The sequence below is a fragment of the Adiantum capillus-veneris genome, chromosome 25 (assembly GCF_014529385.1).
Source record: "Adiantum capillus-veneris isolate H3 chromosome 25, ASM1452938v2, whole genome shotgun sequence".
In the NCBI taxonomy this organism is placed as follows: Eukaryota; Viridiplantae; Streptophyta; class Polypodiopsida; order Polypodiales; family Pteridaceae; genus Adiantum; species Adiantum capillus-veneris.
The window spans coordinates 104,932,533-104,958,564 of NC_140955.1; the positions used below are offsets into that span (position 1 = coordinate 104,932,533).

A 26,032-nucleotide genomic window follows, 5' to 3' on the forward strand; every position below is an offset into this window, starting at 1 on the left:
TGCGACACAGTGCCATGTGAGCGACTCTTCCAGAGACTTCAGTCGTTGGGGATACCAGCTGAGATGACTTGGGGGATCTATGCATTGTATGAGCAGGTACTGGGGCGAGTACGATGCCCAGGAGGCCTATCAGATCCTATCAGATACCATTGCTAGCACCGTTGGTGTGAAGCAAGGGTGCCCACTCTCACCTACTCTATTTGGGCTCTACATCGACAAGGTAGCTGACGAGGAGGAGGTGGTGGGTTGACATCTCAGGCACAGCGGTTCACATTATGCTATATGCTGATGATATCATTTAAGTGTCCGAGTCACAGGAGGGACTTCAGCTACGTCTACAGGCCTTAGATGACTTATGTGCACAGAGGGGGCTAACAGTGAACCTTGGGAAAACTAAGGCTATGATATTTCATACATCTGGGCAGGTTCGACAATGGGCGACTCTCACTCTCATAGGAGGTCAGGTCGAGGTGGTGGACTCCTATGTATACCTGGGGATCACATTTGCTAGCACATCAGGGCGCTTTTCTATGGTCCGCGTAGCCAGAGATAGATTGACACGAGGATATGCTGCTTTGGCCATGCTTGAGCGACAGTGCCATCAGGCACACTTTCAAGAGCCCCGCACAAAGGGGTGGCTATTTGATACTCTGGTTACACTAGCATTGATGTATGCAGCAGCAGTATGGGCACCTGGACTCTCAGATTACTCTTGGACACAGATTGAGAGACCTCAGATTTTGATGCTCTCACGGGTGATCCGTAGCAAGCCTTCTGTACCACATGACATTGTTAGAGCAGAGTTTGCTGCACCACCCATGCTCGTAGAGGCTCTCTCTCAGGTTTGCTGCTTTATCCATCGGATGCGAGATATGGACCAAGACAGATTATCACGCAGAGCTTTTGAGGCATCCAGAAAGTTAGCTGAGACCGGTGACACAGGATCATGGTATGCGGAGATGATACAGCTACTGACGTGCTGCGGCTGGGATATAGATCATTTACCACCTCTCCAATATGATCCCCATGCTCCACATTTGCAGCTCTCACATAGTGAGAGGAACACAGTTATGCGACAGGACCTATTGCAGCGCTATATGAGGCGGTGTGGCAGGCTACAGTGTCACTTTCACAGGACACACAGTTAGTACAATTGGTCTGGTTTGGTCCACATAGGCGGACTCTCTGGGCTGGGCAGTGACACGTGGCAGGATACGGACGGTGGTTTAGTGGACATCGTGGCCAGGTCACCACCACCACTCAGTTTGGAGATTGGCTTAGGTGGCTGACATTTATGAGCCGTTGGTGGATTATCTTCTAGATATATGGTTCAACGTCGTCGTCTAGAGTAGCGAGTCTATACACACAGCACGTCTTCACCATCCCTGCACATCTGAGCCTCGACACCCCATTGTACCTGTGAGTCCTGGGCTAGAGCTGAGTGTGCTACCACGCCAGAGTCTGTATCAGTTCTTTGAGATAGTCGAGTCATATGTTGTGGTCTGCTGCTCTTGTGTCTCTGTGAGCTCAGTTGTTGTCTATTGTTCCTTTGTTTCAGTCTGTTTTGAGTGAGATTGTCACGCACATTGCACTGAGGAGCACCCACTGTGGAGAGCACGACACACTATCCGCGCTACAGGTGCTCTCATTTTGGCGATCACGGTGGGACCTCAACTGAAGTCTCACTCTCTCTATTGAGAATACAAACAGTGAAGCTAGTGGTTTTTACCTAGCTTTGCCTACCTTGCCTTGCACTGTGTGGTCTGCTGGTCTGGTCTCCTCTCGCCCTGGTCCAACTGGTCTAGTCCTCTCTCGCCCTAGTCCAACCAGCCCTCGTCCCTGGACTAGTCCTTCCTCGACCCTCGTTTAGTCCTCCTCGTCCCTGGTCCAGCCTGGTCTAGTCACTCGACCTGGTCTAGTAGAGTCTAGACTGATGTTCAGCAGTTAGGGGTCTTCTTGCCCAAAGTTTGGTTGGGCTGGTGGTCACTGCATGACACATACAAGGCGGTCATTTGAGCGTCAAAGCGCACTCCTAAGTCCTCCGATGTACTACAACAGAAGCCATCAACCCTTGGTACCTGGTAGAAGTCCACCAACCTCATCACCCATACCTCCATATACAACCTCATCTATTCCTCCATCAGGTTCTACATCTTCCAGGTCACCTTCCCCAGTGAAGCTCTCCCCCATTTAGTTACAGCAGGCTATTGAGCAAGAGGCTCATGAGCAAGGGGCCATGGAGGCGTTGGCTAATGTTTTGGCCAAGGTAAACATCAAGTTCCCTACCTTCAAGGACTCTCTTTAGAAGATGCTGACGACCATGCAAGGACGTTTGTATCTCTCTGTAGGGGTCGTGGTCTTAATAGAGAAGATGCTTATTTGGTACTCTTTTCATCTACCTTAGATGGCTTAGCAGATACATGGTACAGTCAGTTTGCAGAGAACCATTTTGCAACTTGGACAGCTTTACAACAACAGTTCTGTCCGGCATTCAAGCCAGGTGACTACCAGGAAAAGGTTTTGGATGAGTTGGCCAACATGGTGCTCCAGCTAGAGGAGACTTTTGCCGAACTCATGACTAAAACCAAGTCTTTGGTTGCCAAACTTCCTCAACAACCAAGGGAATTTATGGTTAAGAAGTGGGTGGAGAAGGCTCTTCCAAAAACTTCCCAGCAAAAACTCCGAGAGAGTCTCCGACCTGACACCACTCTGGAGGAGTTTGTCGCGGTTGCTACTAGGATAGAGGGAGCTAGGAAGCTGTTCACCAACTCTCCTCGGGTAGAGACCCCCTCAGTGTCTTTAGAAAGTCCTTCTGATCCTTTAACTTCTTTACGCAGGGAACTGGAAGCCCTAAAGTTACAACAAGCTCTTCAAGAGGAGAGGTCCTTCTCTCTTAGATAGGAGAAGCCTCCACATCACGAGGCATTGGAACAGATCAAGCGCGAGCTAGAAGAGCTCAAGAGACTAAGGCTACGGTTTGGTGTAGCTCATGCCGCTCTCCAGGGCACCCTCCATAGGAATGCCCCCTTCGGGTTTACTACCACTTCTGTGAAAAATCTGGACATGAGGACAAGGACTGTTACTACCTCAAGGGATTGCGACAAATACAGCAAAGTCTTGGTCCTACTCTTCAACAAGGGCCAGCACTTGCATCCAACATGGTTTCTCCCTGTGGCCATCCACACCATATGCCACCTTTGTTGACAGCCCCTCCTATGCAAGGTATGCAAAGTACTTTCCCGTCTCAGAGCTTTTATCATACCCATGCTCCCTCATCACCTCAAAACTTCGATGCCTCCACCTCCAACTCCATGCACCAGGAGCAAGGACCACCTCGTCCTTCGCCTCACCCATTGAATCGGCCCATTTTGTGCTACAAATGCGGGGAATATGGTCATTACCAAAGCAAATGCCCTCTACCCGAAGGGTCCCCTCCCTGTCGTCAACGGTCATTGGCCTCAAATGAAGGATCACTGCAGTAAGCATTGCTCTAGACTTCATGCATCCACCGCTTTGAACCCAAGTCAAAGCCAGAATGAGTTTACCTTTCCCAAGCTCAATCTGGTAGCAGTTAACACCGTTCCTCAGCCGCCCCATTCCACCCACGTAGTTACCCCACAGAATAAGCTACAGTTGGTAGAGGAGCCATCGGGTGTCCTCACTCGGGCCCAAAGAGAAGCTCTCGGTCAAAGCATTCCAAGAAGTTCAACTCCCCCACACATTCTCACAACAGTGGATAGTCTGCCAACAGCTGGCGCCAAGCCCTCAATCAATGACAAGCAAGAATCCAAATCTTTGCTCTCCGATCTTGATGAAGCTTTCTTGGAAGCAGTTTCAGATCTACAGAAGATCAAGGTACCAGAGAAACCACTGGTAGAACAAGAAAAGCTTACAGCAGAGACAGTCTTGAAGAACACTTTCCAACAAGTGTCCCTCTATGACATGCTACAACTAGATGCGAGTTTTAGAAGTGACACCCTTGCTGTTATTCAGTCACTTTACCCTGGAGCAAGTCCTGGTGCGGGCACCTCCCAGTGCGACCATCAGAGTCCTATATGATATCCAATCCCGCTGCTCCACTCACTGCTCCACTCACTAATTATAGAAGCCCTCGCCTGACGGTGTCCGTTTTGGGTCGGCAATTCTCGGGAGTGATAGTGGATGGTGGATCTGGCATTAACCTGATGCCCGAGTTCACCATGTTAGCTCTAGGTCTACAGCCTACTCGCCCTGCTCCCTTCACAGTTACATTGGCCGACCAACGGACAGTCTACCCAGTGGGCATAGTGGACAATGTGCCTTTGCAGGTACAAGACTTTACTTTTAACTTGGATTTTGTTGTGGTTCGTCTTCCCCAAGTTGAGGGTGGATTTCCTTTGCTCATTGGAAGACCATGGCTGCGACACACTAAAGCACTTCATGATTGGGGAAATGATGCAATGTGGATACATACTTCTGGCTCCCCGATGCAACCCATTCTCTTAGAAGGAGGTATTGATCCCGTGGTGCAGTTAGTTTCTTTGTCAATGGAAACCAACCCCGAACAAGAACAGCCTACTACACCTGAAGGGTCAGACGAAGATCTGCTAGAGTGGTTGGAAGCTACCAAATCTATGCCTTGTTATGGAGTCTCTATTCACTCCTTGCCTAGAGGTACACTCTCTTCCAATGTTTCCACAGTAACTAAATCTAATGAGCCACCTGAGACAGCTCAAAGATTGAAGGTCATAGAAGCTACTCCTGATACGCCCTTGGTGGAAGCTTTTGGATTTGGTGAGCCTATGAAGAATCATAGAAGTGGAAAGAAATCCCCTCTACAGGAGTTCACCAACCTTCATCATCAACCCCATCTGCTTCTCCAACCAGAACAAAGCTCTCCTCTGTGTCTAGCGAACTCCCTTCACGAAGCTTCCTTAAGACGGGATACAACAAAAAGAATATTGTTTTCAAGCTTGATGATGTCCCTGATCATCATATTTATCTGCTGGAGTGCCATCTTCCCTCATTACCCGTTGCCCACTCACCCTCTTCCTCTACCTACCCCTTGCCCCCCTTCTCTCTCCCTCACCCCCTACCTAACCCTCGTTCCCCCCTCTCTCCCTCGCCCCCCCTTCCCACCCCTCCCAACTCGCCCCTACCCACCCCCTCACACACTCTCGCCCCTACCCACCTCTACTAACTCGCCCCTACCCACCCCCTCTATTGCCCTCGCCCCTACCTACCCCCTACGCATCCCGTCACACACTCTCGTCCCTACCCACCCCCTCTCTGCCCTCGCCCCTATCTAGCCCCCCTAACCACCCCTTTCCCCCCTCGCCCCTACCTAGTCTCCCCTCCCCCCCTACCTCACCCCTACCTAGTGAGCATATCTCTTTGCTGTGGAGCCTCATTTTGTTGTGCCAATTGGGATTCTTGGACTATGCAATCATACTGGGTTCCCGCCTATTCAAAGGCTTAAGGCATTTGCAAGCAGTGCAGTGTTTTTAACCCCACTTTTGGCTTCCCGCCTATTCAAAGGCTTAAGGCATTTGCAAGCAGTGCAGTATTTTTAACACCACTTTTGAGGCATGTAAGGTCATGGTTGGGCCTCACACCCGCTTCACGAAAGATGTACGGATGCGGTGCCTAGTGGTTTTCTACCACAGTTTAAATCCCTCTCACCGAGACGTGGTTTTCTTTCACAGTTATTAACTATCCCTCTCACCGAGACGGTGAGCGGTCTTGTGGCGGGCAACCTGTAGCAGGCTACAGTGTCACTTTCACAGGACACATAGTTAGTACAGTTGGTCTGGTCTGGTCCACAGTGGGTAGACTCTTTGGGCTGGGCAGTGACACGTGGCAGGATACGGTGGTTTAGTGGACATCGTGGCCAGGTCACCACCACCACTCAGTTTGGAGATTGGCTTAGGTGGCTGACATTTATGAGCCGTTGGTGGATTATCTTCTAGATATATGGTTCAACGTCGTCGTCTAGAGTATCGAGTCTATACACACAGCACGTCTTCACCATCCCTGCACATCTGAGCCTCGACACCCCATTGTACCTGTGAGTCCTGGGCTGGAGCTGAGTGTGCTGCCACGCCAGAGTCTGTATCAGTTCTTTGAGATAGTTGAGTCATATGTTGTGGTCTGCTGCTGTTGTGTCTCTGTGAGCTCAGTTGTTGTCTATTGTTCCTTTGTTTTCAGTCTGTTTTGAGTGAGATTGTCACGCACATTGCACTAAGGAGCACCCACTGTAGAGAGCACGACACACTATCCGCGCTACAGGCGGACATAGATCACCCCTCCTGAGCCCTTGCCCATGAAGATGCTATACTATAGAGATTGCTTTATAAGCATCTCCGAGGATGGGTTTATTCAGAGACCTAAATATATGGATGTATACATGCCACACAGTGCCGAGTGGCGATTGGTCAGCTCATAAAGTTTCCCTTCTACTAAGAGTATGTGTCTTCCACACCTATTTGGCAGGCCTTTGTGGTTTTATCACTTGTTCTCACCATAAATCTACCATAGCTCTGTCGAAACACAGATTGTGTTTAAAGATTGTCCTTTCAGAAGCAATTGAGCCTTAAAGAGTCTCTAGAAGAATTTGTGCTAAGACACAAATGAATAGATGGTCTATAACGCTTAAAACTAGGTAATAATCCTAACTTAAAGACCAGTTTCACCTCGAGAAGAATTTGTGCTAAGACGCAAATGAATAGATGGTCGATAATGCTTAAAACTAGGTGATAATCCTAACTTAAAGACCTATTTCACCTATTTGAGAAAACAGCTGGGGTTTGTAATTGCAAAGATTGGTGCAACGGCCTGAAAAAAAAATAATCAGAAAGAAATACCTTGTGCCAGACACCGTGCAGAGAATTTTTCCACACTGCTGTAATGGTGTCACGTCTAGATCCCATAAATCCGGTGAAGCTTCCCATTGAAACTGCTGTACTCAAGCCAAAAGCAGTGTCCCTCTCAGATAAACGTCGCTTCCGAGGCCACAGCTCCCTAAATTTGGTCGCCTCTTCGCCGAGAAAGGCTGCTACTGGTGACTGGAAGTCGGCAGTCGTTATAGAACTTTCCTTTTCATCTGATGGCAGATAAAGATCAAGTGCACCAGCCCAAGGCCCTCCAAATAAGTTGCGTTTGCTCCAGTCTTCTGCAGGTGGGTGCAATTCAAGTTCTCGCATGAGTAAGCCTGCAGAATCAGCACCTCGAGGCCTAGGCAAAAGCTGGAAGTCCCAACAAGAAATCAATGCGTGCCTTCGTTAATATAATCATGTCACATTATTGAGCTTTATGCCCTCTCAGTTCAACCGACCTGCATATGTTGGCCAAGAGACGCTTCAACAACTTCAGGGGCGACAGAATACTGACCATCAGGGTAGTGCAATCGAACCAATGGGTTAGCTGAGCCACACTGACTTTTGGGCATGGGGTGCGGAAGTGAGGATGTTTTCTTACACAGAGTGACAGACACAAGAAATAAATATTTCACCTGCACCGAAATGATCCACATGAGTCTAGCTCCATGCTTGCAGAACCCCTTCATCATTAGCATGCAAACTCACCTCATCCGAAGTGTATCCTTGGCCAGCATTACCATTTCCAAGACGTCCGGATCGCCCGCCACCAGGCTCTTCTGAGCCCTCCATGGCTGAAAGGGTGTATAGCGAAAACCCCTTGAGACAGACAGTTACTCACTACTTTTTTTTTCTAACAAGAGATAACACTTTACCATCAAGGCTTCGGGGCCCTGTTGGAACTCCTCTTGTTTGTTGCCGTCTACGGAAGATAAAACAGAAAAGTAGCAGCTGACACAGCCTGTGAAGAAAATTGCAGTCACCAACAAGCCTCACTGCTGGCATTCCTGGAAATGCTGACTGACTAACGCTCAGTTGCAATGGAGACACAGTTCCCGTTGCACCAGTGGATGTCAACGAAACTGAACCTTCCGTACTGTTGTTAACTTTTGCTATTGCTCCCTGGACCCATGCCTGAACAGACGACGTCCCGTTGGCATTTGTTGTGCTCGTCTGAGTACCTAAAAGTTCAGTCACAAAATTTACAGAACTCAGCTTTTATGAAACCCATATTTGCTGATTTTTCATTGAATACAGCTAATTTCAGCTTTGCCAGAGAGAAGGAAAGAGCCTCTGCAGCAAATTGATTGTAAAGGAAAAGAGGCAATCTGTATTTCAGTTTCCTGCAGAGGTGGTGGTGGTGGGGGGGGGGGGGGGGGTTGCGCCATCGTGGAAGAGAGAGAAACAGTGCTGAAGGAAGGGAGTGCTGGCCCTATATCTACAAATTTGGCTTATGAGGTAAGAAAAACTTGGCAATTTTTTGATCTATTAGTTCAACTTTAACCTTGTCCTCGCAAATGATTTTTCAGCCCAAACTGTGTCACAAACTAAGGCTGTTTTTGGCCATTTTACATAGTATTGGCACTATACCACTCTACAAATCAGTTTAGTGAGGTTTAGATTGTTACATGAGTAGACTTAATAGTTCTCAGCTTTCTTTCATGCTTCTAAGGAGAGGAAAATGTTCATATTGAAAGTTAAGGTCTATTTATAGAAAATTTCCCAATGCTGTTTTTTAAACTAAAATTGAACTTTCATGTGTTTTTGGTAGCTTTAATGAAAGCTAATAGTATATTCATTTTCTATAGGTGGATTCCATATCATATATCTATTCTTCCTTGAGTTCTGATACCACATATAACTAACAGTACAAAGATGGAAAAGTTTTTTTTGTTCAACTTGATTTAAAGTCATTTTAGTTAGCAAGTATGGTTCCCTCAATCGGACTGGACTGGACCACTATAGCTATTCGGTTGGACTGGACCAATACATAAAGGACATTGATGATTGTGTGCTACTGAATCAATCATTCACACATGATTTTTGAAGTCAAATGCTACTTTGTCACTCTTCATAAAGGACTAAAATTAACCTTGCGAGGATGCAGGATTTGAGCTGGCTGCATTGGCAGCAGTATTCGGAAGCCTGGTATTGGAAGCATTCAAAGACTGATTTCCAGCAGCATGAGTTGCCAGTGTCCGACAAAAACTTGCATACCGCCGCAGACGAGTTAGGAAGTGGGAGGCAAGATCCAGAATGGCATCGATGTAAGGCTGCATTTGACATTATAATTTCAAAACAGTCAAGAACAGAATATTACCATGGTGCTTTAATTGGCTAGAGAGTAATTTAATAGCTTTTGAAAGCACCTGAATATAAGACACCAAAGCTGGTTCAACTGTCATCACATCATGTACAAGCCCTATAAGTGCCTCACTGGTTGCCATCCAAGGCTCTGCGATAGATGTTGCTGGATTGACGAGTGCTGCTTCAATACCCTTGCCAAGCATTTCGAGCAATAATCTTGCTTGCATGTCGAGGACAACTGCCCTTACATCTGAGCCATCAACACCTTCCAGCATTCTGCATTTAACTCGATCCAACGCCTACACAAGTTATTTTGTCAACAAATAAATTATCACAGCAAGTCATAGCAAGACTTTCAACCTGTAGATAGGATTTCTGAATGACTTACAGGACCATAGTGCTGTCGGTGGGATAGCAATGGCAGCGAATGGAAGTCAGTGTCAAGTACCGCAATTACTTTGTGAAATGTAACTGTTGCAAGGAAAGCCAAGCCAAAGGAAATTAGAACTAATTGCCCTCTCTTCAACAGCATTAGTGAAGAAAAAGCAGATAACTAGGTTGAGCTTCAAGGAAATATAGTTTGGAAAGGGCATGTACAAGCTGCATGGGCAGAATAAAGGAAGGACTCACCTAATAAACTATTAACAAGTGACCTCCCCATAAGATGATTTTACACTGGGCTTTCAGAAAACTCCTGAAAAATTTCTCAGAAAGCCCAGTGTAAAATCATCAAATATTAAGATTTTTAGTTATGCTGATGCAATGTGCTATGTTATGGTTGGAAGTACATAGGCTCAGCTGGAGTGGATCTGAATCTTGTTTATTGAAATGAGTAGCAGAAGTTAAAAGTGGCATGACATGATATTCACGAGGTTTGAGTGGCATGGGGCAGAGTGGCTGATATTATGAAAAAGGTTTTTTGTATGGCTGCTGGCATATGCTTTGTGTAAAAGGGCAAAATGTACTTAAACTAGGTTGTTAATCTGCTTCCAGCCAAGTCAAAGAGTTATTTTGAAGGTATGTCCACTGAGTGTCTAAACGGGTTAAACGTCCTCTTTATCATGGAGCCTTGACGTTTTCATTGGCATTGCGTTAAACAAATGGAGAAAATTACCCAATTGCAAAGACTAGTAACATGCGACAGAGGATGGAAGGAACATGTTAATTGTAATCATGTCGCACAGACTAACTAGAACATCGCTTGCGCAAATCAATGCACACTGAACTCTTGATTACAGAGTGCTGCTGGTCTGACGTGCACAACATAACTGCATTATTAGCATAGCCTGTGCATACTTTGCAAGGCAAGTTTCAACCTGACACTCTCAAAGATATTACTGGTGGCCTATTCTTTTGGGTTTCTCAGCACTTGGGAACTTTTCGGTCTTTGGCATCACAGATGTCATTAATACACACACAACTGCACTCATGTTCTCCAACTATATGTCCAACAGCTACATCTTTACTTCTTAGATTCATGCTTGCTGGAATAATCAAGGAAAGGGTGCAACTGTTGCTTTGAGATGGAATGGAAGCCTTCATAGCCATCTATCTATGTCTTGCATAGAATGAGAATTTTAAACTTTTCACAAATCTGCAACATTAAATAAAACCAAGGGAAATATGTGGAATAGATGGTTAAACGTATCTGCAGAATAAAGATTTATGGAGCAGAAAAAAACAAGCGTATAACACGTACCAAGATTTTCTTCAACTGCACTTTGTGTGCATCCTACTGCATCCCACCAATCCACCTCTGCAACAAGGCTCCACCAAAACCTGAAATGAAAAGCAGCAGCTAGCTACACTGTGTGATAAAGAGTATGCTGTATTTAGACTAGATCAAAGATAGCAGATTATTGCAGCAAGTCATTTCGCAGCTAGTTTGGTTACAGCACAATAGCGGCCTAGCCATTTCCAATATTCTTTGAATAAACACCAGATGAAATCTAGGCTTGCTTGCCGTCCTATAGGATTCTTCAAATGATAAGATCGCTCCATGTTGAGGACAACAAAGTGCAGAGACAACATCAGCTGCCACGAAGAGCGCACCTTGCACTTGGCAAAAGGCTCATGTTGACTCCAGAATACTTTGGGTGGATCTAAAAATACTCCACCCTAGAGGTTGCATCTGACAGTTTTCTCAACCAAAGTACCCTTGTTTGAGCCCTCACTTTGAATGTTGCAAGGCAAAGCTCATGCCATGCTTCAGATCTCAGTGTTCACCAAGTTGGAAAGGACAGTGCCTTATTGATGCAGTTTCTAATTTGAACTCATCTATATAGCAGTCGTGCTGCTTTTCAAAGGGACACGAACTAGCACCTCTTTAGTGAATTGCGAAGCAATGGCAAAGGGTTACAAGAGTATAGCTAGTTTTGGACTCAAAATGGAGGAGCTTACTTTTCAGAGATAGCCTTCAAGACCTTTGAGCCCTACATTGATGATTTTATGAGTGTTTGTTGATGACTTTAGTGTGTATGGAGCCAAGAGCCAACACATAGATCATTTGAAGCTGTGTTTTGAAAGGTGTAGGCAATTTAGGATGTCTCTCAATCCCTTAAAATGTGCCACAGCAATGCCAAGAGGTATGCTGTTGGGCAATGTCATCTCAAAAGAAGGATTAGTCATTGATCCTAAAAGAATTGATGCCATACATTAAGTACCAAAAACTCGAAGGAGTTGCAAAGATTTGTTCGGCCAGTCATGTGGCACAGCAAGTATAAGGTGCCTTGTTGACCAAGTAGGGTATTGGTTATATATGGGGAATAGACACTACCATTTCATGCTCATGTTGATGCATCAGACATTATTGTTGGAGCATTCTGATGCAGGAAAAGCAGCAAGGCTAGTACATGCCACTCTATTATGCAAGCAGGTTAATGACCAGTGTAGAGAAGAATTGTAGTGTGACAAAGAGGGAGGCATTAGGCATGATTTTTGCAAAAGATAAAAATTTAGGCATTATTTGCTAGGAAACAAGGTCATCTTCCATGTAGATCACCAAGCACTACTTTACTTGATTAAAAAGCCACACTTGCAAGGCAAGTTAGCTAGATGGATGCTTCTCCTGCACGAGTTTGACATTGTCATAGTGCACACCCAGGTAAAGAACATGTCAATGAGGATTTCTTAAGCATGATTGAAATTGGTGAGCCAATAGAAGGCATCAATTATCAACTACCAGATGCTGACCTTTTTACAAGAGTAGGAATACCAGCGTATGACCACATGTTAGTGTTCCTTACTGATGGTACCATGCCACCTCAGTTCAACACAAACCAAAGGAAGAAGTTTGCACTCAAAAGTATACCTTCATAAGTTCAGAATAGTCTGAAGTCACGAATTATAAGAGGGAATAAAGCAAAACTATAAAAGCAAGGAACCAAGAAAAGAAAAGAAAAAGAAAAACAAACAAACAGAACAAAACAAGCAAACCATTCTTGGTGATTGCAGGAGCACTCTACAAGAAAGGCATAGATCAGGAGGAGCAAAAAGCAGTGCTGCAGGAAGCTCATTTTGGCATTGTTGAAGACCACTTTTCAGGGGAAATAACAGGTAGAAAGATCCTACATTCAGGGTTATGGTGGCCAACCATTCTCAAAGACTCTCATGAGTATGCTAAGCAATGTGGAGTATGCCAGAAAGTAGGAGGACCAAGAAACAAAGATAGCATGCCTCTTCCTCGAGCAATTTCAAAAACCGGGTTAAGATTTTGTTGGGCCATTTAAACCTAGTGTCAAGGAGACCGATAACAAGTACATACTAGTGGCTCAAGATTACTGTAAAAAATGGGTTGAGGTAGTAACACTTAAGATAATTCAAGAGGGTCAGTAGCTAAGTTCATCTACACGAACATCATGACCAGGTTTGGTTGTCTTGTTGAATTAGTAAGTGACTAGAGAGGCCATTTCTTGAACCATGTCATTGAAAAGTTGACATCAAAGCATATGATTCATAAGAAGTGCACCACCTACCATCCATAGACAAATGGACAAGCAAAGTATCAACAAGGTGCTAGTCATGATTTTAAAGACGGTGAGGGAAAGTAAGAAGGATTCGAACCAAAAGTCAGACTCAACACTTCGGTCATTCAGGACAGCATACAAGGTGACAACAAGAATGACTCCTTTTGAGTTGGTTTATGGGTTAGAAGCTGTTGTATCAATGCAATACTTTGTATCAAGTTTTCGGATAGATGTCTAACACAGGTTATCTCCTGAGCACTCAATGCAACATAGGTAGAGATACTTACTTTATCTCGAAGAGGACATGATATTAAGACTTCATAGTCCCAAGGGACGCATTCCGGGACAGGGAACGGGGGATGGGGCTCAAATGGATTTTTAGTGTAAAAAAGAGGGTGGGACGGCGGTTGGGGACGGAAAAGTGGGGACGGGAAGCCCGAAAAAGGGCATCCCCTGTGACTATGTTAAGTAGTTACATTGTTGAAGTAATCCACAAGACAAGGCAAGCTAGGGTGAGCAAGAACATTAGGTTTAAGGTTTTTGCTGTTGGAGATTGGGTTATTGTTAATTACTCAAGATTAGGTTCTCACCCAAGGAAGCTGAAATCAAGATATATTGAACCTTATAGATTTGTCGAAGATGTTGGCCTAGATTGCACAACATATATGGTAACAATGTACCTAAGCCAGTAAATTGATTCAGGGCAAAGAAATTCCTAGGTCAACCACCACAAGTTCAGAGTAGAGCATGCTAACAAAAAACTTCTTGTTGAAGCAAATTGTGTGCACGGTGAGCAAGGGTTTTGGTACACCAAGCAACACACAAATGCTAATTGTCCATTAGTACTTTAAGGTGTTGGAACACCAAGCCACAACCTAGCATGCCAATTTAGAATTCTCTAAGCAATGAATGTGGATTAGGGTCTTGCACACCAAGCAGTAGTTGAAGTGACACCATGACATGCCGGATACATGCGAACAGTAGTGGTTAGTTCAAACCTCATTCAAGTTAATTCTTTTTCAAATCTTATATTTCTATCAAAGAGGGAATATGTGCCACTTCAGTGGCAATTGGAATGCTAATTCTAGGAGGTAGGCAACGACTTTAAAAATCGGACAGGCGGTCATCATTGTTTTAACATCCTTGCTCTTACACCTACCCATTCACAAGCATCAGTTCTTGCTTATAGTTACATGGAGAGGCAAGAATTACAGCGTTGTCTCCATCGCTGTGACTCTCTCATGGACCTTACCCAAACAAAAGGCCTTCACACTTCACACCCACACGAGGTTACTACTATCACAAATCACGATGACATGGCCTATTCCACTGAAGTGGACCCGTTTTCAAAAGTGGCCAGAATGAAGCGGCCAGTTTGAAACCTCAGCATGACACTTGTACAAACATCCTGGAATTAGTGGCAGATTTGTAGGGATTTGCCCTGTGGATGCCAGCTTTTCATACCTCATGCATTTTGGCCTTGGGCCTTTAAATATGAGCCTCAAGACCCTCTTTGGCATTCTACAACACGCAAGTTGTACCTTGTCAAAGATAAAAAAAGCAAGAAATACCGAAAAGGACGCCAAGGTTTTTGGGCTAGTGCATTTGGAAGTGGAACTTCGCAGCTTCGTGTCGACACCTCTCTCTCTCTCTCTCTCTCTCTCTCTCTCTCTCTCTCAGAGGACCCAGAGGCACTACACACTCTAGATGAGGAGGCTACTATGAGAGATACAGTAGACAGAGCTCCAGTCACAGCCTACGGACGACATCTACTTCGACTTGGCTCCCAGCACCGTCTCGTTATTTATAACGGGATGGTCCAGTGGCCCACCTCAGGGGGCCTGACTTGTATGCCACATGGAGTTGAAGAGGGAGGGGGGAGTACAGTCGACTATATTCTGGGACCCAGGGAGGCTACACACCTTATCACATCCTTCACCATTCCACCCATACCCATCGGAGCCGACCACACATACCTCTCTTTCTCCATCACCGGAGATACCATCCCACACAGCTCCACAACACACTCCACACACCACCATCCATTTCACACATGAGCTAGCCTCTCTTTACTCGGCCGAGGTCGAGCATGGCCTATGCCTCCTCCACCCATCCACACCACTCTCAGTTCTCACATCACATATCTCTTCCGTTCTCCACACTTCAACTATTAGCTCTTTTCCACACACCACTCACACAGGACACACTCCCCCCCCCGGGACTATGCCTCAGAACCGCTGGTATGATGATGAGTGCAGAGAGCTATACCGACGCCTCCGTGCACGGCGAGCCTTAGGAGAGATCACAGAGAGAGAGGCCAGACGGCATATGAAGACGCTGACACGCCAAAAGCGGCGAGCATTCGAAGAGGCACAGGAGCTTGAGCTATACCGCCTATTCATGAGCATGGATAGCGCGACGGCATGGCGCACCCTGCGCGAGCCACGTCCGACTACAGCTATTGAGGATCCACAGATATGGCATGATTATGCAGAGCGACTTTACGAGGTGCCAGGGCATCCTCCTATCCCACAGCCACACGAGCCACGCCCCACATGCTCCTCCTTCTTTACAGCAGAGATGGTAGAGAGGGCCATACGCCGCATGCAGCACAGACGATCAGCTGACCATACTGGATTACAGAGTGAGCACATCATTTATGCGGCCTCCACTATAGCCCCGTTGATTGCACATGTCTTCAACCGGGCTATAGGGGAGGGCTTCCCAGAGGAGTGGACACAGCACACCATAGTGCCTATCCACAAATCTGGCGACACCCTGGACCCAGGGAACTACAGGACTATCATGATTGGCCACACGATGGCCAAGCTATATGGAGCAGTACTTGAGGCACAGCTCAGCTGCTACGCAGAGATCGAGGGTTTACGAGCTCCAGGCCAGGCAGGTTTCAGACGAGCTTTCTCCACCACTGATCACATCTTCGTTCTGCGCTGCCTCATTGATGGGGCAACGGCGCGGAAGAAGAGGCTTTACTGCTGCTTTGTGGATTTCCGCAAGGCCTTTGACACAGTCCCACGCGAGAGACTCTTCCAGCGCCTTCACAGCATTGGGGTACCAACAGAGATGATTTGGGCCATATATGCTCTCTACGAGAAGGTGACGGGTCGAGTTCGTTGCCCAGGCGGTTTTTCAGAGACCATTGCTAGCACCATTGGTGTTAAGCAAGGATGCCCACTCTCCCTAACACTCTTTGGGCTCTACATCGACGAGATCTCTGACTACATACTGCGAGCAGGAGGAGAGGGGAGCCACTTGGCAGGTACTCAGGTCCACATCATGTTATATGCTGATGATATTGTGTTGATTTCAGAGTCACCTGAGGGCTTGCAACGCCATCTTGAGGCCTTGGACGAATTCAACACACACAGGGGGTTGACTGTGAACCTTGGCAAAACCAAGGTTATGATCTTTCACACATCCAGTGCAGTGAGGAGCGCTACCACCTTCACAGCAGCAGGAGGACAGGTTGATGTAGTCACCTCCTATGTCTACCTTGGCATCACATTCACCAGCCTACCAGGACCCTTCACTATGAGGCAGGCTGCTGCTGACAGGCTCACCCGAGGATATGCAACTCTCGCCATGCTAGAGCGGAGATGCCACCAGGCACACTTTCAGGAACCCCGCACGAAGGGGTGGCTTTTCAACACCTTAGTCACCCCGGCCTTGATGTACTCGGCGGCAATATGGGCACCAGGATTGACAGCTGACCAGTGGACACAGCTTGAGAGGCCACAGGTATGTATGATCTCACGCTTGCTCCGCAGCAAGAAGACAGTGCCACATGACATTATTAGAGCTGAGCTCGCCACACCACCTATGGTGGTAGAGGCACTATTCCAGACAGTCTGCTTCATCCAGAGGATGAGAGAGCTACCTCCTGACAGACTTACTCGTAGAGCATTTGAGGCAGCTATACAGCTATCAGAGAGTGGGCATGAGAGAGCATGGTACTCACAGGTCAGAGCATGGTTTGAGGGACACGGTCTTGACATGGAGAGCCTACCACCATTCCAGTACGACCCCCACTCACCATATGTTCACCTCTCTCGCAGTGAGAGGAACTTGGTATTGAGACAGGATCTGTGGCAGCTATACACTAGGAGAGTCTGGGAGTCACCTGGCTTGGGGACGAGGATGTCAGATTACAGAGACCAGTTTCTCACCATATTGTCTGGGGGGTTCATACAGAGACCACGCTACATGGACACATATATGCCACATAGCTCACGGGTGGCGATTGGTCAGCTGAGAGTGGCTTCACACAGGTTAGAGATTGAGATCGGGAGACATACTGGTGTTCCCAGGGAGGAGCGAGTCTGCAGAGCCTGCACAGAGGAGGTGGAGAGTGAGGAGCACTTTGTATGTAGATGCAGAGCATACACTGAGATCAGAGGCAGGTATGAGGCCTTATTCAAAGGACAGCCCACTCTCCGAGAGATCATGGACTCTCGAGATCAGAGACAGCTCGGACGGTTCTTACTAGAGATACAGAGCCATCGAGACACACTACTACAGCCACACACAGCTACACAGACAGAGGGGAGACAGTCGCAGCTCACAGACTTCTTTCAGAGGATTGCCGCCCCTTCCTCACCAGACACTCAGAGGGGAGTGACACTCCCACAGGCGGAGGTGAGCCGAGCTAGACGACGACCACGTGTCACAGGCTACAGGGGCGCGAGCTCCCACCACCGACAGATCGAGGAGATCCGAGCCCGGGAGCGCCGTGCCACTGAGGAGCGAGTGGCCCAGATGAGGGCCGACCCGACAGCTTTCATCCGGGTAGCCTTGGCACCAGACCCGCCCATGTACCACATCTTACATCCCCCCATTAGTACAGGATGGAGCTAGATAGCTTGATGCATTCTCATGATTGTACTACCTTGAGCATATAGACATGCATATACCCCTAGAGATAGAGCTCCATCCCTCCTCAGATACCCCACTACCTACATTCAATTCAATTTTGTATCAGTTTTGTTTCATTTGTCTTTCCGATAGACGGATGACATACACACCATGTACATTTGATTTGTCTCATAGGTCGATTTCGGCCTGACATAGACGTTAAAAATCTTTCTTTTCTTTTCTTTCTTTCTTTCTCTCTCTCTCTCCAACTGCTCCCGCCTGTCCTCCCTCTACTCCCGCTGTCCCCCCCCCCCTTGCTCGCGTTCCCGTTGCCTCTCCCTCTCCCTCTCTCCCGCTGCTCCTGCTGTCCCCCCCCCCCCCCCGTTGCTCCCGCTGCCTCCCCTCTCCCTCTCTCCTGCTGCTCCCGCTGTCCTCCCCCCCTTGCTCGCGGCTGCTCTGCACCTGCCCTTGCGCACCCTCTGCTCCTGTCCCCGTGCCTCATTTTCTTGCAACCCTAACCTTCTCCCCCCCCCCCCCGTAGAGAGAGAATGGACTTTTTTACACAAGCGTAGAGAGAGGAGGAAGTTGTAGCGTAGAGAGAGAGTGGATGGTTCTTTTACTAGTGTAGAGAGAGAAGGAAGGTTAGGCGTAGAGAGACAAAGTTCGAGAGCGTAGAGAGAGATTAGGTCTGCCCGCGTAGAGAGAGAGAGAAAAAAAAAAAAACCCTTTCCCTTTCCCTTCCCTCTCGCGGCCTCTCAATCATGAGAAAGCCGAATAGCAAGGATGGCCCAGTGGAGGATGCCATCCAAAAATGCAAAGAAGAACTGAGAGAGTCCATCAGCAAGATCAACCGCCACCTCTTAGGTACTATTAACGGACTCGATGCATGCGTGGCAACACAGGAAAGCACGATACGTACACTCGAAGATCGCGTGAAGGCCCAAGATGAGGAAATCGCACTACTCAAGAAAGAGCTTGCAGAGGTTCGATCGCAGAATGTCCTCGTAGAGGAAGAACTTCAACCCTCTGTCATTGAAGTGCTTAACACGATTAAGGAACAAGTTCGGGCCATCAAAGAAGGTGGGGAGCAACAAAAAAGAAATGACGATCCCTTGGGTAGATGTCATCACAAAGACCCAGCAAAAAGCAGAAAAGGCCGAAAAATGGATCGAGATTGTCAAGAAAGGGAAAGGCAAGGAAATAACTCCCACCCCCACACCAACCATCATCAACTTGACACTAGAAGAGGAGCAAAGGAGACGTGTGCGGGCCTTACACATAAGGATATGTGGCCTCAGAGACCAAGATAATGTAGATAAAGAGGTGAAAGAACTCATGACTCTGGTAGGGGTCAACGAGCAGACCCATACGAGGGCTTGGAGAGTGGGCACTAAGAAAAGTGGGAGCAACGGAGAAACCTCGAAGGAAAGGGCACTCATTCTCCGCTTCCCCTCCATGGAAGCGAAGAAAGACTTCTTGAAGAAGAGAGCGACTCTAAAGAAGACGGGCATCTTTCTTGGAGATGACCTCACCCTCTCGCAAATTGCTCATATGCAAGAAGTAATGCCAGAAATAAGAGCAGCAAGGGAAAAGGGGAAGATTGCTTTTTACAGGGATGGAAAGGTGGTGATATTGGAGCGCCGCCCCGCATGACGGTGCGAGACCTATGGGACCACACTAAAGATGGCAACCTGGAATTGTAATGGGTCACTCGTTCTTGATGTACGGGCCTTTGAGGATAGCTTCACGGGGAGAGACATCATTTTCTACTCTGAGACGCATCAAGCACCGGGACAATCCATGCCACACGTGAGCAGATATAGATGGGAGACAGCCTGCAGACAGGAGACCAGATCGGAGCATCGAGGACGGGGCTCAGGGGGAGTGGCAGTTCTATTCAGGGAGGAACTCCAGCGAATGATATATATAGCACGCAAGGATGAACAAGCTAGGTACATGTGGGTGAGGCTCAGGCCAGAGACGGGCAGATATCTCTACATTGCTATTTGTTACTTTCCTCCTAGTACGTCAGTACATGCATCACCTAGAGGACAATCCCCCTTTGCTATTTTGGATAATGACATATGGGAGTTTTCCAAGGATGGTGACATTATCATACTAGGGGATTTCAATGCGAGGACTGCCCACCACCAGACAATATTTTATGATACTCCCGAAGAGATGCTTAGGTGAGCTGGAAGTCACGGAGATGGGTCTATGCAGACTATCACAAGATGAGGAATACACTGAATATGGCAGATACTTGATAGATATGGGAACCGCACACAGATTGCCCATTGTGAATGGCCTACAAAGATTTTCGACAGCTCGAGGTTTTACTTGCTTTCCACACCGACATGGTGCCAGCACAGTGGATTAGATTATGGCCCAGCCTGGTCTCATTCCTTTCTTTCAGGATTTCATGGTAAGCTGTCACGAGGACGTGGCAGTTATTAACCATGTCATCAAGATGTGGCAACTGCTAACCTTGGTTGTTGGTTTCTTTCCAATGGGGTTTATTTTATTTTGTTTGAGACCCTCTTTTTGAAGTAGCAAACGGTCGGACATTGTATGGCCAATGTGAACGGTAGTTTCACCCGCAGACGGGAAGTGGTCGGCACTGGAATTCGTATGGTAAGAGGATGTCTAGGCTCAGAGCAAGATCATATAGGTCCCCCCGTCGCACTTAACAAGTTGGTGGATACTAGGAAGTGAACTCAATAAAGGCATAAAGTCAAGGTGGGATCACCAACAGAAAGTATCCGACAGTTGGGCCACATTGCATTTTTGGATGCGGTCCCAATGAGGATAGATGGTCAGAAGACCAGTGGGAGCCCAACGGAAGCATCTCCTAAAATTTAGGGAACTGCTATTTTGGGCCGAGAAATGTGTTCGCGTCATTACCTCCGGTATGACTAGGGGAACATTTTACAACTTTGCCGCGAAGTCAACTGGGCAACCGGTCAGGATATTTTTAAGCGGCGAACCCTAAATGGGAAAATGCTTGTAAATGCGCCAAGTGGCACATTTCTGTGCACTTTCAAATGCAAGGAAGAAAGGGCACTAAATTTTAAGCTGGGAGAGGCTCTTTTTGCAAAACTGTCACAGGTTAAGAGCTATGGAGTGCTTCCTTTCCCTCTTATGTACAGTGCGGTGCCAGGAGTGATGCCCTGCACACTACGCACTACTCTCTCTCTCTCCCCTACGAGCAGTATGTTATGCCCCACTAGTGGGCTTTTCATTTGACCAATGTACAGTTATGTGGGTTCATGCGCGATTGCCGAGGCAAGAGCCTCTTGCACAGGTACTGGATTAGCTAGCGGCTAATCCCCCGCAGGTACAGGTGAATTCGGAGAGGTTTCACGCCAGAAATCTCGTCCGATTCAAAGGGCAAGTAGCCCTACAGGTGCGGGAGCTCGAGGTCTTGCTACTGATGCAACCGTCACGCGAAACGGAGCCCAAAACAGGGAATTACAGCCTGCTGTGTATTTTTGCAGGTTTAGGGTTTCGGCCCTAAACGGACCCTAATACCCCCAGGAGGTTCGGGGACGCAAGGGGACCGTTGTACAGGTGAACTGGTGCAATTTCGGGGCAGAAAACAGAGAATTCAGCGTGCTGCAGATTCTCGCCAGGTTTTGCAAAGTGTCCGTATGCGTCGGGAAAGTCACCTATTGCGTGGGGATACTGATTGTGAAGCGTCCTAGTACAGTTATGCTGCCGAAATCGGGCCAGAACAGGTGTTTCTTAGCCTAGATTGTGCGGGGCAGCTTGTGGGAGATCACAGGTTTTATTCCCTTTGATAAAGAATAAAGAAATACCAAAAGGGGCGCCAATTTTGGGGCCTACAGGTTGTCGGCGTCTGCTCCGAGCATTTTAGCTTCCGAGCCGTGTGTGTGATTAAGTGTTAATTCCCATTACAGGTCTCCTTTGCAAAGTGCTCTGTGTGTGTGTCTAAAGTAAAGAATATCGGGTGAAAGCCAACGCCTACCGCCCCACGGGCCGGTTTCATGGTTCCGTCGCCGGGATATCAATCACTTTTTCCTTAAAGAGTGAGCCTGGATTGTTTTGGGATAAAGACACACAGTGCAGGAACGCGGGGATTACACTATGGCCGACAAGGGGAAGGGAATTATGGAAGAGGGTTCCTCTTCAAAGGACAGGCAGGAGATTCCTATGGTTTTTGAGATTGGCGAGAGCTCACGGCCACGTCAGTCTGTACCTCCTGTCATCGTGAATGTCCCTCCAATAGTACAGGGCTTTATGACTGGGCAACTTGAGGATGATGCGTTCAAGACTCAGTTAGTTGCCGTGGTGAATGTCTTTTCGCAGTTGGTGCAAAATCCGAGGTTTATGGAATTCTTGCTAGCGCCACCAGTGCAACAACAAAATAGGCAACCTACGCCGCGTACGGAGCTTGTTGATGCTCAAGCCCAGGTACTTCATGTGGCGCAGGAGGAAAGGGAACACTCGCATGTTGCGGAGTCGGGGGCTCCAAAGCAGGTTCCTCCCGTGCTTGAACAGATGGCTAGAACGCCTATTCCACAGGTTATGCCAGTTCAGCCCGCCACCTTTCAGAGCCAGCATGCTGTCTTGAATGGATAGGGAGCTGGATACCAGGTTATGCACTCAGTTTTTCCACCACCCACGGTACATCCTGGGTATTTCGGGGGTGGATCAGTGTTCCAAAGTATGGCTGGTTATGCGCCTGGAAGTCAGTCGTACATGCCAGGAACAATGTTCAGGGGTATGCAAGGCATCATGCCAAACCCCATGTATGGTAGTATCGGCATGCAGCAAGGTTTCCACTGCAACCAGGGCCAGTTTGGGGTGCCACAGGGTCATTTTGGCATGGCTGGTTTTTCTGGACAGCAGCCAAATATCGCACCTCTGACGCAAAATGTGAATGGCCAACATGTGCCGATCATGCCTACTACAGTGCCCATGTTGCAGACCATCCCTTATGACAACTTGGGGGCACTAGAGAAGCCGAAGGCTTACAAAGAAGACGGTGCAGCAGTAAAGTTCAGTACCTTCAGTGGTTTCGAGGATAAGACGAAGGCTCTTACCTTCCTCCAGCAGTTTGATACAGCTTATGCGGGAGGGAATTTTACAGAGGCCTCGAAGGTCAGGAAAGCTGCCACTTTCTTAAAGGACAATGCGCTTACATGGTGGACGACATTGTGAATGCAAGGACAGGCACCCGCCACTTGGGTTTACTTCAAGCAAATGTTTGCATCTGCTTGGCTGTCAAATGAATTTGAAGCCGACGTCCTGAGAGATTGGCACCAACTTACTTCAGCTTCATGCAAGAGCTTGCTGGAGTACAATAGGAGGTTTTGTAAAGCGTTACTCTCAGTGACCTCCTATAGATTTGTGCCACTGATAGAGCAGATAGACAAGTACTGTTGTGGGCTGCCTAAAGGGCTTCGCGATTACTGTACAAAGAACAGAGTGGCTACCCTTACTCAGCTTATGGAAGTTGCGAACACTGGTCTTGCCTTGTTGAAAGGAGAGGACAGTGGATTTCCGAGCAGTGATAAAGGAGGGCAGCAAAAGAAAAATTCAGCGAAGAAGCCCTTTGTGAAAACGGCTCCTGATGCGTCACAGGGGTTAGGAAAAGCCACCAAAGACAAGGATTCAGCCGGGACTTCTGGAGCGCAGGCAAAGAAACAGAAAAGGAAGCCTTTTGTGCGCAAGTCGCTCGAGGAAAAGAAGGTCCTAATGGCTGAGAACAAATGCTTTATATGCGAGCAGCCTGGTCACTTTTCTATCAACTGTCCACAAAGGAAAAGGCCAGCTGACTCAGAAGATAAAGAAGACCAGAAAGGCAAGAAGCCAAAACCCACGGCAGGTTTAGTGCCAGACATGGTGGGTGACAGGCCCAACACAGATGCCAGTGAGTTATGCAGGGCATGGGGTAAAGTTAGGGATCAGACGGCACTCATCTTCTTTGATCCAGGTGCCAAAGCCAACTTTATCTCACCAAAGTTAGCTATGAAGCTAGGCATCAGAGCTGAAGAGATGGGGTACACAACAGAGGCAGGGTTGGCATGTCCTAGCCACTTAGAGTGTGTTACTCCCATCATTGGAAAACTGCGTCTGCATATTCAGTCGTATGTGGACACTGAGAGTTTTACATCATGCCGCTGGAAGGTTGTGACGCCTTGTTGGGGATCCCGTGAATGTTCCGAGTGCATGGAGTCTTTGATGTCTACAACAAAAAGATCACTGTACAGCATAGGGGCAAAACTCACATCTTGGATGTAAAGCTTAAAGGAGAGTCAGTCCCTATTGTATCTGCTTCTGCTATCACTTCTGTAATAAAGAATCATCTTTCTGTGTACTTGACTTTTGCACGTGATGTCTCAGATAGTGATCAATCAAATTTATTTGTGTTAGATAAAGAAAGGTCAGCATTTTTGCAAAAGTTTAGTGACTGTTTTTCTGATTCATTACCGTCGCAATTGCCGCCAGAGAGACCCGAGGACCATCAGATAGATTTGGTGCCAGGGTGTAGCCCACCAAATAGACCTCCCTACAGGGTTAGTGCGGCGCAATAGAAAGAGATTATGGGCCAGGTTGAGGAGTTATTAGAGAAGGGGCTGATTCAGCCTAGTTCTTCACCCTTTTGCTCCCCAGTGCTCCTAGTGCAGAAGAAGGATGGCTCATGGAGCATGTGTATTGATTACCGTGCGTTGAATAAGAATACCATCAAGAATAGGTTCCCTATTCCTAGAATTGATGATATTCTCGATCGTTTAGAGGGTGCTGCAATTTTCAGCAGGATAGACCTTAAGAGTGGGTACCATCAGATTCGAATAAGGCCAGAGGATGTGCACAAGACTGCGTTTAGAACGACATTTGGTCTTTATGAGTTTCTAGTGATGCTGTTTGGGCTAACAAATGCTCCTGCCACGTTCAACAGAATGATGGACCGGATTTTCCGCTCGCATCAACAATTTGTTGGAACGTTCTTCGATGACATGATAGCGTATTCGAAGAATGAAGAGGAGCATAGGCGTCACTTGACCATTGTGTTCGAAGAGCTACGCAGTCACAAGTTACTTGTCAATCCTAAGAAAAGTGAATTCTTCCTCAAAGAGATCCACTTTCTGGGCCACATAGTCTCAAAGGATGGTGTTAGAATGGATCCCGCAAAGGTCGAAGCTATCAAGACATGGCCAGACTTGAAGACTGTGCACGATGTAAGAAGCTTCTTGGGATTGTGTTCCTACTATAGAAGGTTTATCAGAAATTTTGCAGAGATAGCATCGCCTCTTCACACATTGCAAAAGAAAGAGGTCACTTTCAGATGGACCCAAAAAGAGATTTCAGCTTTTAGTCTCTTAAAGGAAAAGTTGACTTCAGATCCAGTTATTGTTTTGCCAGATCTCAGGAAGTCATTTGTGGTCCAGTGTGACGCGTGTGGCAGTAGCATCGGAGCAGTGCTAATGCAAGACGGACGGGTAGTAGCTTATGAAAGCCGAATTTTGCAAGGGCCAGAGAGGAATATGCAAGTCTATGAGAAAGAGCTCTTGGCCGTGATTCATGCGCTTTCTAGCTGGAAGCACTACCTTTTAGGTGCTGATTTTGTTGTCCAAACAGATCATCAGAACTTGCGATACTTCTTGACACAGTCAAAGTTATCCGAAAAGCATATGCGATGGGCAAACATTCTTTCCATGTTCCACTTCCAAATTATGCATGTGGAAGGCAAGAAGAATGTTGTGGCTGATGCGTTATCAAGAAAGCCACAAATTTCAGCTGTGTCAATTCCTTATCATCATGAGTTAGATGACATGAAGGAACAGTATACTGCTGATGAAGATTTTGCAAGGATCTTTGAACAGTTACAAGAGGGGCAACATCACGAGCACTACCTCCTCAGAGATGGTTTTATGATGATGCATGGCAGACTTTGTGTCACTAGGCCACTGCGACATAAGGTCATGGAAGAGAGTCATGTCCCACCGTATCCAGGGCATCGTGGCATTGATGCGACAGTTAAAGCGGTAGAGACATTCTTCTATTGGC

At 47.2% G+C, this 26,032-nt stretch overlaps 1 protein-coding gene across 6 annotated transcripts in view; it reads right to left on the reverse strand.

Annotated features, from left to right (window-relative positions):
* SFR6 (sensitive to freezing 6) overlaps window positions 1–26,032 on the reverse strand; it is a 183,051-nt gene that overhangs the window by 12,988 nt on the left and 144,031 nt on the right. For all 6 annotated transcript variants that reach the window (XR_015186465.1, XR_015186466.1, XM_086500484.1 and 3 more), the window contains 8 exons: window positions 10,861–10,940; window positions 9,550–9,632; window positions 9,224–9,460; window positions 8,947–9,127; window positions 7,730–8,035; window positions 7,563–7,648; window positions 7,313–7,489; window positions 6,843–7,223 (listed from right to left, as the gene is read on the reverse strand). Coding sequence is in view for 4 of the 6 variants with exons in the window: in XM_086500484.1 (XP_086356610.1) it covers window positions 6,843–7,223; window positions 7,313–7,489; window positions 7,563–7,648; window positions 7,730–8,035; window positions 8,947–9,127; window positions 9,224–9,460; window positions 9,550–9,632; window positions 10,861–10,940 (1,531 nt within the window). In the remaining 2 variants the exon portion in view is untranslated. The remainder of the gene's footprint in view (window positions 1–6,842; window positions 7,224–7,312; window positions 7,490–7,562; window positions 7,649–7,729; window positions 8,036–8,946; window positions 9,128–9,223; window positions 9,461–9,549; window positions 9,633–10,860; window positions 10,941–26,032) is intronic.